The 14,382-nt window shown below is 44.7% G+C and overlaps 1 protein-coding gene across 2 annotated transcripts in view; it reads right to left on the bottom strand.

Moving 5' to 3' along the window:
- Positions 1-1,571: 1,571 nt before the first annotated feature.
- KIT (KIT proto-oncogene, receptor tyrosine kinase) overlaps positions 1,572-14,382 on the bottom strand; it is a 119,599-nt gene continuing 106,788 nt past the window's right edge. For both annotated transcript variants that reach the window (XM_075347045.1, XM_075347046.1), the window contains exons 16-21: positions 13,883-14,010; positions 11,268-11,390; positions 8,861-8,972; positions 4,961-5,060; positions 4,580-4,685; positions 1,572-3,026 (exon numbers count right to left, since the gene is read on the bottom strand). In XM_075347045.1, the coding sequence (XP_075203160.1) occupies positions 2,904-3,026; positions 4,580-4,685; positions 4,961-5,060; positions 8,861-8,972; positions 11,268-11,390; positions 13,883-14,010 (692 nt within the window). In that variant the 3' untranslated portion in view covers positions 1,572-2,903. The remainder of the gene's footprint in view (positions 3,027-4,579; positions 4,686-4,960; positions 5,061-8,860; positions 8,973-11,267; positions 11,391-13,882; positions 14,011-14,382) is intronic.

Genomic DNA, 14,382 nt, shown 5'->3' with positions numbered 1-14,382 from the left:
AACGCGGTGCACTAATCGGCCGCTGCAGGACGCACGGTCGGATGAAATACAAAAAGCGTCGGGGATATGTAAAAAAAAAAAAAAAAGTCACGCCAAAAATTGACTATGGATGCAGATACGTTATGTGCATCCCTGATCAGCACTTGGCGGGACGCACGGACGGATGCGATACAAAAAGCGTCGCAGATACGGAAAAAAGTCACGCCAAAAATTGAGCAGGGATGCAGATACGTTATGTGCATCCCTGATCAGCGCTTGGCGGGACGCACGGACAGATGAGGTGTAAAAATGGACAGGGGATACAGAAAAAAAAAAAGTTATACTCACAGTACCCAGAGGATCACTGACCAGAAGAGCTGCAGGAGGAACAGATGGCAGAGAGATGGGCAGATCAGCAGAATGCCCAGGAAGGACCCAGCGATGGAGGCAGATGTGATCGGGCCAGTTAAGACCTCGGACGACCCGGTGAAGACAGGTAAGAGGACGTCGGGGGAGAGCAGAGGGGGGAGAGAGCAGAGGGGGAGAAGGGGGGGTAGAGGGGGAGACCGAAGAGGGAGCTGCAGAAGCAGAATAGAGATAATGAGGGAGGCAGTCAGATCGCGGGGGGAGCAGATCGGGATGTCGGGGTGGGGGACAGATCGCAGGGGGGCACGGGCAGGGGCCATCACGGGAGCGCGCAGGGGGCACCACGGCAGCAGGAGCGGTGACCTCAGCTACGGCAGCAGCAGCGGCGTGGTACCACAAGTACCAGCCACTGCACGCTGCAGACATGTTGGGGGAGGGCTCGCAGGCCAGCACAGGCCTGGGGAGGGCGGCCACCGGCAGATCAGACCGCCCCACTGCACACTGATTGGAGCGATTGCGCGTCATAGCACGATCGCTCCAATCAGTGCTGCAGGGGCTGGGGGCGACATTTTAGAGCTCAGGCTATGATTTGTTGAAGCTACTAGAGCAGATGATAGCCGGATCTCACAGTATCGCAGTAATTCTGGCATTATTTTTGCCGAAATTAATGCGAACGATGTGGTTGGCGGTTCAGATTTGAACAGCCAATCACATCGATCGTCGATAGGGGCTGGCGATGCCACCCCCCGTCCCGGGGTCAAGCGAAAGGTCCCCTGCTGTAAGAAACAGCAGGGGACATAATTTGAAAGCCGTTGCTATGGCCACGGCAATCAAATGAAGTTTAGGCCGTAAAATTACGTCCCTGGTCGTTAAGTCACGTTAAAATAGGACGTAATTTTACTGCCTGCGGTCGTGAAGGGGTTAAACAATCTGAACCTCGGAATACAACTGCTGTGGTCCCTAAGAGAGTGGGTTCCCTGATAAATTGTGAAATTTAACTCCCCATTACACCAGTAATGACTGTAACTAGGGCTTATTATTGGAGTAGGGCTTATATTTTAAGCATACTCCAAAGTTCCTGTAAAATCATGCTAGGGCTTATTTTTGGGGTAGGTCTTATTTTCGGGGAAACACGGTAGATACTTATCTAGCAATCTTAATTTAGACAGAGTAAATAGAAAAACAATAAGAGTCTTCACATTTGCATGCAAAAAGGAAAACAAGTGTAACATGACAAAACGTTTTATTATTAACAACTTTTCTCAACAATCAGGCAACATACCCCTAAGGTTTTGAAACTTGCAACACTTATTACACCTATGTACATACATACAAAAATACTTTGAGTAAAGGGAGGGGGAAAAAAAAAAAAAAAAAAAAAAGAAGGTATTGCTACATCTCCATATTTATAGAAATAAAATAACTCAAAATAAAACATAAGAACGAAATGTTAACATCAAGTCACATTGAAAGTAACAGTTGCCGTAAAAATGTACAAAAATATAACATCTTAAACCATTAAAATAAAAGTGTCAGACTAAGTGCCCCCAAAAAGTACCTTTTCTATTAATGGTTTGGTTAACAAGCTTATTTTAAGGGATTTGTCCAAGATCATACAGTGGAATTTCTACTTAACCCCTCCCTGAACAGCAATGAGCAAAAAGTCAAAGCATTTCTTTTAGAAAATATTTTACATTTTAAAAGGTGCAAAAACAGACAAATGCAGTGCAAATATGGGGGGGGGGGTAACGTCTCACACCTTTCTGTGGACAACCAGTATGAAAACAATATCAGTAATACAGGGCGATGCTATCGATCCAACCTGTTTCCTATGTATAACAGTCGTGAATCATCCAAAGATGATGGTAATTGGAACTTTCCAATACGCCAATCCGAAATTTGTGCTTTGACCCTCTCTATCTACACAAGGCAAGGCATCCCTCTGGTACTAAAGATGAAAGGTATATATCCAAATAATTTAACTCTTCTAACTATATTTGCTGTATCTATCAATGTGAATAAGTGCATGAGAATGGTCAATAAATATAGGCATGAAATATACTGTATAGGAGAAATTAATCAGTAGCAAGACACTGGAGACGTATGTGTCTGGTCACACAGCAGAAGCGGTTCAGCAGGATTCTGGATTTGCATTTGTTTTGCAACTGCAGGACTTTTCAACATTTGTGTATTTTTCTAATGCTACAATTCAACAACAAGGTTCCTAAGTTTCTTCAACAGTTTCTAGGTCCAAGATCTCAGCAGACTCAAGTGCAGGAGCTCAAGTCTTCATCCATTGTCCGTCACTGGCCACTGAGACATATGCCTAGCATTCACGTGGTAGCGTGTTGGTATATCGTCACCACAAAGACACAAATGACAATATGTTCGAATATAGACAGAAGTCAGTGTAAGACCTCGCCGACGTTTGGCTCATCACCGCCAGAGAACAATCTGTCTGGAAATTCAGCAGCTCAGTAGGATTATGGCAATGTTGTAACATTTGGAAATGTATGAGGATGCAATCCACAAGACGCGAGAGGCGATGCGGACGGTGTTCAGCGTTCCCGGTTTGCCAGCAGGGGCTGAGTAGATGAGGTGTTACTACCCACAGAGTTGATCCTCACAGAATGATCCACGGGAGTACGGTTTGGACATATGGGAGAGGCGTTCAAAATGTTCTAATTTATGAAGAAAAACGAGAAACAATATTAGTATAATTGGCAACAAGTACAGAACCAAACAATGTAGCCCAGTCATCTGCATAGCCACGACAGCAAATCTAAAATGTCTAAATAGGAGAAACTATCTGTAAGCACTTTATCCCGGTCTGCAAGTAAAAAACACCCAAACCTATGCAGCCAACTTATGTGTTATGCTAAATAATAATATAATGGGGTTCCCAAGAGGTAATGCAAATCTGAATTGTCCCAGCACAATTAATTATCCAGAAGATCCTTGTCCTGGGCTGTTCCGAAGAGCAGGAATAAGTGCTTACCCCAGTATAACAACCATGGGCAATCTCTGAATTGGCTGGATGTGCTTAAAGGGAACCTGTCACCTCCAATATGCGATCTGACATATTAGCAGGCGCATATTTTCCCTAATAGCAGCTCCCTACCCATCCCTGCGCTGTAAAATTGTGTAATATGAAAGTAATAAAAAAAAAAAAAAGTTTCATTACTTTCATATTTCCTATGTAAATTACAGAGCGCTGGCCCCGTGGGTGGCGCCTTGCCCTATGGGAGTCTGCATACTTTCCGAGGTACCACGCCCCTGTGGGCATGATACCATGAAGTCACATGAGCAACGTCCCCATCACTTATTCTATCCTGCGCGCGTTTATACTTATCATTGCGGCAGGCTTCTTTTCCGGGTGTTCACTCGCCGGCCTCATACGCATGTGCAGTGCACGTCTGAAACTGACAAGGAGAACCTGGAAGAGAAGTCTGCCGCAATGGTAAGTATAAACGTGCGCAGGATAGAATGAGCGACGGGGACGTCGCTCATGTGACTCCATGGTATCACGCCCACAGGGGCATGGTACCACGGAAAGTATGCAGACGCCCATAGGGCACGGCGCCGCCCAGGGGGCCAGCGGCTCTGTAATTTACATAGGAAATATGAAAGTAATGAAACTGTTTTTTTTTTTTTATTACTTTCATATTACACAATTTTACAGCACAGGGATGGGTAGGGAGCTGCTATTAGGGAAAATATGCGCCGGCTAGTATGTGAGATCTCATATTGGATGTGACAGGTTCCCTTTAACTAGCAGCTCACGAAATGCTTGTGAAAGTTTATGGCTATTTTATCATTTTTGAACATTTCCCCTTTGCACCAGTGCTCTAACACTACAGTATTATGTGTAGGCGTAAGCTCAGTTGTACACAGCTATAATGTGGCACTTAGAAATCCATATATGCTTCATCAGATACCTCTTTATGAACGCATTCTCCACTAGAAATATTGCTTTTGGTGGAGAATGCCTGTGTCAAATGGAGATACTACATGGCAGCAATAATACAGGTCTGGGTACACAGCGCTGCCGAGACACAGGTTACTGCTGTGTAAATAGGACGTACATAAGCAGATATATGAGAGAAGTGACCCTGAACAGCTAACGCTCAGCATTTACATTACAGCTATCACAACTTGTCCGTCTTCATGATCTATGATACAATCTAGACCATTTCAGCAGAAGTTCTACTATAGATAATGACATTAAACTCACATGCCCTTTGCTGTCTGAAAGCTGCTGTTCCACCATCTGTACAATCTGCTTGAAGGTGGGCCGCTTCACTGGGTCGGAGTTCCAACAACTCTTCATTATATCATAGCTACAAGTAAAAACGAACAAAAATTGATGAATATTGATACAGGATATATTGATCCCAAAAAAATATTAAATTTTCAACTTCTGCAGCTATTAACAAGTAAAAAGTGAGCCCTCTGCAGACGTCCCGAGAACCATCCTATAGTCCCATTGCAATAGACTACTTATTGTACAAAATCAAATTTGACTTTTATGCTATTTATTTACTTTAAATGGTATTTATACATTTATTTATTTTATTCTGCTCTCTATGGAAAAAAGGAAAGACTGTGTACTCACAGCTCAGCCGGTGCACACTCTGGGCTCAGCATGCGGTAACCATCTTTTATCATTTTGTAGAATTTTGAGTCCACCGGTATTCGAGGGTAAGGGCTGCTTCCTATTGATTAATCAAACAATGAAATGTTAAAACAGGTCTGGGATTACTGACTAAGAAAACATTAGTATGGTGAGAGGAACTTTTCTTCACAATCCATTTATTTTACCCACGATCTGTTTTAGACCTAATGGCTAAAGGCCACGTCTCACTAAGCGACATCGCTATTGAGTCACGGTTTTTGTGACGCAACAGCGATGTTGCTAGCGATCTCACTGTGTGTGACATCCAGCAACTACCTGGCCCCTGCTGTGAGGTCGCCGGTCGTTGCTGAATGTCCTGGACCATTTTCTTCAAAGGCGATGTCTTTCTGGGCAGGACACATCGCTATGTTTGACACTGTGTGACAGGGTCCCAGTGACAGCAGAGATCGCTATACAGGTCGCTACTGCGACCTGTATCGTTACTGAGTCGTTGGTAAGGTCTGACTGTATGACATCTCACCAGTGACCTCCCAGCGACTTCCCAGCGATCCTTATCAGGAAGTATCGTTGTCGGGATCGCTGGTAAGTCGTTGTGTGTGACTGGGTCTTAAATGTAATTTGTTAGCTTTCCATGTCCTTGTAGGATCCAAATCATTGTCCTTATCAATGTTCTTATCCTAAAGCTGGGTTTACACACTGAGACTTTCTAGCGATCCAACCTGCGATCTCAACCTAGCCGGGATCACTACAAAGTCTCTGGTGAGCTGTCAAACAGGCAGACCTGGCCAACGACCTAACAGCGATCCGGACCTGCAGAGCGACTAGCTGGTCGTTGGGGACGTGTCAAAAAAGCAGGTGAACTTCACCCGACTTTAATGCCGCATGGCTCTGTGTGCCGTGTAAATAAATAAATAAATAATTAAAAAATCCGGCGTGCGGTCCCCCCCTATTTTAATACCAGCCAGATAAAGCCATACGGCTGCAGGCTGGTATTCTCAGGATGGGGAGCCCCACGTTATGGGGAGCCCCCCAGCCTAACAATATCAGCCAGCAGACGCCCAGAATTGCCGCATACATTAGATGCGACAGATCTGGGACTGTACCCGGCTCTTCCCGATTTGCCCTGGTGCGTTGGCAAATCGGGGTAATAAGGAGTTATTGGCAGCCCATAGCTGCCAATAAGTCCAAGATTAATCATGTCAGGCGTCACCCCGAGATACCTTCCATGATTAATCTGTAAATTACAGTTAAAAAACACACACCCGAAAAATCCTTTATTAGAAATAAAAAACACTAACAAATTCCCTCATTACCAATTTATTACCCACAACAAAGCCCTCCATGTCCGGCGTAATCCACGGTCCTCCAGCGTCGCATCCAGCTCTGCCGCATGCAGGTGACAGGAGCAGCAGAAGACACAGCCGCTCCGGTCAACTGCACGCAGCTAATGAAGAGAGCCGTGTGATCGGCTGAGCTGTCACTGAGGTTACCTGGATCCAGCGGTGGATGCAGCGGTGGCCGCGGGTAACCTCAGTGACAGCTCAGCTGATCGCGTTACTCACCTCATTTGCTGGTGATTTCCCCCCCTCTCTCATACTCACCGATCCCCGGCGCTGCACGGCGTTCACACTGCTCCGGCGGCTTTTCCTTTTTTGAAAAAGCCGGCCGCTCATTAAACAATCTCGTATTCCCTGCTTTCCCCGCCCACCGGCAAATGTGATTGGTTGCAGTGAGACACGCCCACACGCTGAGTGACAGCTGTGTCACTGCACCCAATCACAGCAGCTGGTGGGCGTGTCTATACTGTGCAGTAAAATAAATAAATAAATAATTAAAAAATCCGGCGTGCGGTTCCCCCTATTTTAATACCAGCCAGATAAAGCCATACGGCTGCAGGCTGGTATTCTCAGGATGGGGAGCCCCCCAGCCTAACAATATCAGTCAGCAGCCGCCCAGAATTGCCGCATACATTAGATGCGACAGTTCTGGGACTGTACCCGGCTCTTCCCGATTTGCCCTGGTGCGTTGGCAAATCGGGGTAATAAGGAGTTATTGGCAGCCAATAGCTGCCAATAAGTCCTAGATTAATCATGTCAGGCGTCTCCCCGAGATTCCTTCCATGATTAATCTGTAAGTGACAGTAAATAAACACACACACACCCGAAAAAATCCTTTATTAGAAATTAAAAACACAAACACATTCCCTCATTACCAATTTATTACCCACAACAAAGCCCTCCTTGTCCGGCGTAATCCACGGTCCTCCAGCGTCGCATCCAGCTCTGCTGCATGCAGGTGACAGGAGCAGCAGAAGACACAGCCGCTCCTGTCACCTGCACGCAGCTAATGAAGAGAGCCGTGTGATCGGCTGAGCTGTCACTGAGGTTACCTGGATCCAGCGGTGGATCCAGCGGTGGCCGCGGGTAACCTCAGTGACAGCTCAGCTGATCGCGCTACTCACCTCATTTGCTGCGTGGAGCTGACCGGAGCGGCGGTGAGTAGCGCGATCAGCTGAGCTGTCACTGAGGTTACCCGCGGCCACCGCTGCATCCACCGCTGGATCCAGGTAACCTCAGTGACAGCTCAGCCGATCACACGGCTCTCTTCATTAGCTGCGTGCAGGTGACAGGAGCGGCTGTGTCTTCTGCTGCTCCTGTCACCTGCATGCAGCAGAGCTGGATGCGACGCTGGAGGACCGTGGATTACGCCGGACATGGAGGGCTTTGTTGTGGGTAATAAATTGGTAATGAGGGAATTTGTTAGTGTTTTTTATTTCTAATAAAGGATTTTTCGGGTGTGTGTTTTTTAACTGTAATTTACAGATTAATCATGGAAGGTATCTCGGGGAGACGCCTGACATGATTAATCTAGGACTTATTGGCAGCTATGGGCTGCCAATAACTCCTTATTACCCCAATTTGCCAACGCACCAGGGCAAATCGGGAAGAGCCGGGTACAGTTCCAGAACTGTCGCATCTAATGTATGCGGCAATTATGGGCGGCTGCTGGCTGATATTGTTAGGCTGGGGGGCTCCCCATAACGTGGAGCTCCCCATCCTGAGAATACCAGCCTTTAGCCGTATGGCTTTATCTGGCTGGTATTAAAATTGGGGGGGACCTCACGCCGGATTTTTTAATTATTTATTTATTTTACTGCACAGTATAGACACGCCCACCGGCTGCTGTGATTGGGTGCAGTGACACAGCTGTCACTCAGCGTGTGGGCGTGTCTCACTGCAACCAATCATATTTGCCGGTGGGCGGGGAAAAGCAGGGAATACGAGATTGTTTAATGAGAGGCCGGCTTTTTCAAAAAAGGAAAAGCCGCTGGAGCAGAGTGAACGCCGTGCAGCGCCGGTGATCGGGGATCGGTGAGTATGAGAGAGGGAGGGACACTTCAGTCACTCGGGGGATTAGCGGTCACCGGTGAATCCTTCACCGGTGACCGCTAATCAGGACGCTACACAGACAGAGCCGCGGAGTCGCTGTAAAGTCCCCTTTACACACTGAAACTTGCTAGCGATGCATGCTGCACAGCGGGAAACAAAAGACCTAGGAATGGTCCTGAACGATTTGTAGCGATCACAACTTCACAGCAGGGGCCAGGTCGCTGATAGGTTTCACACACTGCAATGTCGCTGGGGAGGTCGCTGTAACGTCACAAAATCGGTGACGTTACAGCGATGTCGTTTGCGATGTTGCAGTGTGTAAACCCAGCTTTACAGACTTGAATAGTGATATCTATAATGTTGACACTTATGTGGATAGAGTAAAGGAAGGGTTGTCATTGGGGCAATGTAGCTAAAAGCTCCTTTAAGTTCTTTTCATATTCTTACTGTGCAACTAAGAAGCATGTAATAAATAATGAACACAACATACCAAGAGAAAAGATCTCCCAAAGCAAGATCCCATATGACCAGACGTCACTTTCAAACGTGTACACGCAATGAAAGATGCTTTCAGGAGCCATCCACTTCACAGGGAGTCGAGCCTAGAAAACAAAATGTTAGGATCTAATTAGAAAACATAGGTTACTTCCAATCATTGGCTAAAAACAACTATCAAAAGCGGTTTGACTGTGGCCCCTAGAGATGTATGACCGCGGCCCCTAGAGATGTATGAACACTGCCCTTTGAGCTTAGAGGTGAGGAACTACATCCTCTACAGATGTATGACCACGGCCCCTAGAGATATATGATCACGGCCCCCAGAGATGTATGAACACTGCCCTTAAAGCTTAGAGGTGAGGAACCAAAGCCCCTATAGATGTAGGACCACAGCTCCTAGATGTATGACCACGATCCCTAGAGATGTATGACTGCGGCCCCTAGAGATGTGTGACCATGGGCCATAGAGGTAAGGGACCACAGACTCTAGATATGTATCGCCACGGTCCCTAGAGAGATATATGGCCAAGGGCCCTAAAGCTGTCTTAACACTGCCCTTAGAGCTCTGGAGAAGAGGGATAACAGCCTATAGAGATGCATGACCATGGACCCTAGAGCTGTATGATTACTGTCCTTCGAGTCTTTGAGGTGAGGGACTACTGCCTCTAGAGATTTATAACCGCGGCTCCTCGACATGCAAGGCCACGGGACCTAGAGCTATTTGAACACTGCTCTTCGAGCCCTGGAAATGAAGGACCACAGCCTCTACAGATGTATGACCACTAGACCTGCTATATTTGTGACCTATTTGCATGCCCTGCAATTGAGGACATAGAAGTAAAACACCAAATTATCACTTCACAACAAAAACCTAAACTGACTTATAACATGTACTGATCATAAGAATCTATGCATTAGATATTGTATAGTGACCCAGTTATAGAAAAGGCCACAGCACATACATCTCATGACCTGGTTTATTACCAAGAATGCAACTTTTTGATCGTCGATGTTTCCTTACTTAGTTTGAGGAATGGCAGCTCACTATCTGCTTATGTTACCTTATAAATAAAACAGCTTTGTTTCTACTTTGCTGCTAGTAAAAGATGAAACCTCATCTGTTGTATCTCCATTTTACAGGACCTTAATTTTATGACATGTCATATCTTTCTTATAGTTGGCACCTTATCATGCATTTAAAGGCCCTGTCACACACAGAGATAAATCTGCGGCAGATGTGTGGCTGCAGTGAAATTGTGGACAATCAGTGCCAGGTTTGTGGCTGTGTACAAATGGAACAATATGTCCATGATTTCACTGCAACCACAGATCTGCCAAAGATTTATCTCTGTGTGTGACGGGGCCTTAAGATTAAATTGTTAAACTGCTTAAAGGAGAAGTCAGGTGTAGAAATCCCATTGTTATATATCCTAGTATGGCATGAAGAGATCAGTCTGGAGGAAAACCAATCGGCCCTCCTGCCTCATATTACAATTAAAAGTAAATTCTGGAGAACCTTAGGTGTCCTTTTAAAGGGCTAAAACTACTTTAAAAAAACAATAAACTAAATCTTATTCTCCGCAATACCCTGCAACATTCATTTTGATGCTTTTTGGTTCCTGATGGTCTAATCTTCCTGGTTCTGTCTCAACCAACAAGCCAGGGGCGGACAAACCATTGGTGCAACCTGTGCAGCTACACAGGCACTACCTCCGGGAAGCCAACCATACCAGTGCAGATGGCATTGTGCATTATGAGGAGTTACTGGACTGCACAGAGCCCCATATATTGTGTTTGCACAGGGGCCTTCTTCTATCAGTGTCCGGTCTTGCCACAGAAAATTGTGGCAGAGACCCAATTAAGCAAAAGGCAGGTTTAGTCTGTCGGAGCTTTTAAAAAAGGTTTTATTTTCCTAAAAAAATTTAAAAAAAATCTTCAATTCCTGCAATGGCTTTAATGGATTTGTAATAATGGTGCAAGGGTATAGTTAGGAAATATCTGACAAGTCTATTTTTCTGCATTATTTGTTTCTATTTTTCTAAATAGGGAGGATAATAGTAAGGTATACACCTCAGCTTACTTTTTTCCTGCTATATTAATGTGTCATGGCCAAACTATATTACCTCTTCTGTCAATTGCTAACCAGTTTATAAAAGATCAATACATTTTTTTTCTCCAAAAACTGCATTATGTCCAGAGTTTCCATTATGTACAGTAAAACGTGCCTAATAGATATACTGAAGTGTCCTTTTTACATGAAATTTTACATTATATCACCAAATCATTATGTGCTCTCTAAGAGAGAGTGTCCTGATGTGATTTGCCATCTTCTCAGGGTTTTCTAAGGGAATTTGAGAACACTGCGCAGCGCTAACTCAATTACACCTGCTGAGACTTACATTTCCTTTAACCACATAATTTGAGTCATTCTTGATGTCTCTAGCGAGGCCAAAGTCACAGATTTTTGTTATTCGACCATGAGTGAGAAGGATATTTCTTGCTGCAAGATCACGATGAATGCACTGAAACAAAAAAATATATATATTTCAAAATCGCACATCACGATGACCTTTTATATCCGCCACAAATCTAAATTTGACAACAATTGGGCTACGTTCACACATTCCGGATTTGGTCATCTAAAACTTTAACCTGACTCACTTTTCCCCAGACAGGTGGGGGCTGCACTTACACATTAAATTTTGGTTGATCCCCTAAGTAAAATGGATTGTGTGTTGGCAACATCATGAACTCATCTCCATCCCTAATCTTAAAAATGGTAGCCTCATAGTGAGCATGATTAGGAAGGAATTGAGATTTCAACTTCTGGTTAAAGAAGTGATTCACCCATATTTTATTATATTTTCTAGATTGATATTATGTTGAGAAACAATATTTCTCTCAAATACCTTATGTTGGAAATAGTGCCTGTAAGAGGAACTATTGCAGACTGCTGTTCCCCGCTCCATGACCCCTGGGCTCTGTGACCTTGGGAATTCGGTGACGTCACGTCAAGTTCCTGTTACACTGCGGCCGGCTGCAGTGTCCACGAGTGATGGGCTGTGGGCGGTGTTCCACCAATCGTCAAAGCGCATCACGTCCCTCCTTCCTCCTCCCTCACAGCAGAGCGCTGCTAGCAGGAGACACACTGGGCTGTGATGAGCGGTGAAACACCGCCCACAGCCCAGTGACTCAGGAAGACTGGGGCCGGCCGCAGTGATGTGACCTGATTAGGAAATTGACATTATATCATTGGATCTCCGAGGTCACAGAGCCCGGGGGTCACAGAGCGGGGACCAACGGTCCGCTATAGCGCCTCTCACAGGCACTATTGCCAACATAAGGTATTTGAGAGAAACATTGTTTCTCTATATAATATCGATCTAGAAAATAAAAAAAATATGGGTGAACCACCCCTTTAAAACTAAAGGCACTGTCACACACAGAGAAATCTGCAGCAAATCTGTGGTTGCAGTAAAATTGTGGACAATCAGTGCCAGGTTTGTGGCTGTGCACAAATGGAACAATATGTCCATGATTTCACTGCAACCACAAATCTGCCAAAGATTTATCTCTGTGTGTGACGGGGCCTTAAGTCATGGCTCTTTGGTTGCAACCAGTTTTAAAGGACTATCCAAGTCTTAACAACTGAGGACCTATTATTAGGATAGGTAATAGGATAGAGGTGAGAGTCTAATACCTGGCACTTCTACTGATTCGCTGAGAATAGCTTTGGTAGCAGCCAGAAGTAAGCAATGGTGATATATGGGTAGAACATAGCAGCTGCGTAAATTGCTTAGTGCATAGTTCTGCATCTTATCTCCCATACCTTTGATTTGAATATAAAGTGTAGTATTTGACGACCACCATTGAGCAATCTATGGTTCTGCTGTGTTCCAGCCCAAACATCACATAGTTCCGGCACGTTTTCAGCTAATCAGTGGCGGTGTTAGGTGTCAGACCCAACCAATCTTATTTTGATGACTTATCAAATGATGACCTATCCCAAAGGTTAAGTCTTCAACAGCCCTCTTAATGCAAAACCAAGTTATAGATGTCAATTAATTAAAGAAAATAGATTTATACATTGTAAGCTTTCTCAAAATAGATAAAATGGTGTATATATGATTAACAGCAGCTTTAAAAAGGAGCTGTCTACAGGTCAAACATACACCCTTTCCACTCTTTAATTCTCATGGTTCCCGAATATTCTGTTCTTTATTATTGTTAAAAGGGAACCTATCACCAGATTTGTCCCCTTTAAACTGTGGCCACCACCAGTGACCTCTCATTTAGAGTATTCTGGAATACTGTATAGAAGAGCACAGGCTGCTCTGTAAAACGTAAAAAGCACCTTTTATTATATTGACGTGAGGGCCGGTCCAGTCCGACGGGCATTGTTAGTCCCAGTCCAGAGCCTTCCATCTTCTTGCGATCGCCATCCTCTATCTTACTCTGTGTGGATGATGTAGGGCGCGTCATCCACACAGAGTCTGCCATTGCACTCCTGTGCACGAGCACTTCTCTCTGTTCTATTAAGTATTGTAATGTCAGGAGCAAGGAAAGGTCAAAGAAAGCCAGCGCACTACAATACTTTGATCAGGGCAGAAAGAAGTGTGCATGCAGAAGAGCATGATGGACGCCTCTATGTGGATAATGTAGGACGCATCATCCACACGAAGTAAGAAGGCGATCGCAAGAAGATCGGAGAAGCCAGATCAAGACCAGTGACGCTGATTGGACCGGATGGCGTTGCAAGTGAGAATAATAAAAGCTGGTCACTTGTATATAGTATTCTAAAATGCTGTATATAAGAGCTTACGGGTGGTGGCCGCAGCTTATAGGGAAAAACATGGTGACAAGTTCCCTCGAAGTCCACCAGACTGTTGCAGAAACTGGGTCTTTCATCTCTTGTTGGACTGAGCATTGCTCATGTAAGTAGATCAGTAACTGTATCTTTGCCTTGCATATCTGTCAAGTACAAATGTGTGTGAGCATCTGTGTATTAACTCACATTTTTAGACGCCAGGAAGTTCATGCCCTGTGCAACCTGATATGAAAAGCTAATCAGATCTTCTGTATCTAGGGCCAAATCATCCTCTTCAGGCATTGCGATGGTGACATCCTGATCAACATAGGAACCTATTCAAGATAAACCGTTTAAACAGTTAGACGGAAATTTCAAACAACAAAATCATGGGCCTGAGAAATTACCACTTTATTCTTACACGCAAGCAAACAAAAGCCTTGCCAGAGGAATAAATCTATGTGAAAAGTAAAAAAAAAAAAAAAAAAAAAGCTTGTTTTAATGAAATACGGTATTTTAGAAAAAAAACTTGGCATGCGCTTTCATTTTTCTGTCAGTTATATTCATTTATGCTGTTGTGACTGCTTAAAGGGAACCTGTCAGGTCCAATACGCACCCAGAACCACGAGCAGTTCTGGGTGCATATTAGTGATTCCTGCCTAAATGTCCCTGCATCTAGTAGCATAGATAAAGGGATCTTTAGAAAA

Source organism: Anomaloglossus baeobatrachus, chromosome 1 (genome assembly GCF_048569485.1).
Source record: "Anomaloglossus baeobatrachus isolate aAnoBae1 chromosome 1, aAnoBae1.hap1, whole genome shotgun sequence".
NCBI classification, from domain to species: domain Eukaryota; kingdom Metazoa; phylum Chordata; class Amphibia; order Anura; family Aromobatidae; genus Anomaloglossus; species Anomaloglossus baeobatrachus.
Note: the sequence above shows the minus strand (reverse complement) of the source record. Positions and strands in the feature narration are given on the sequence as shown.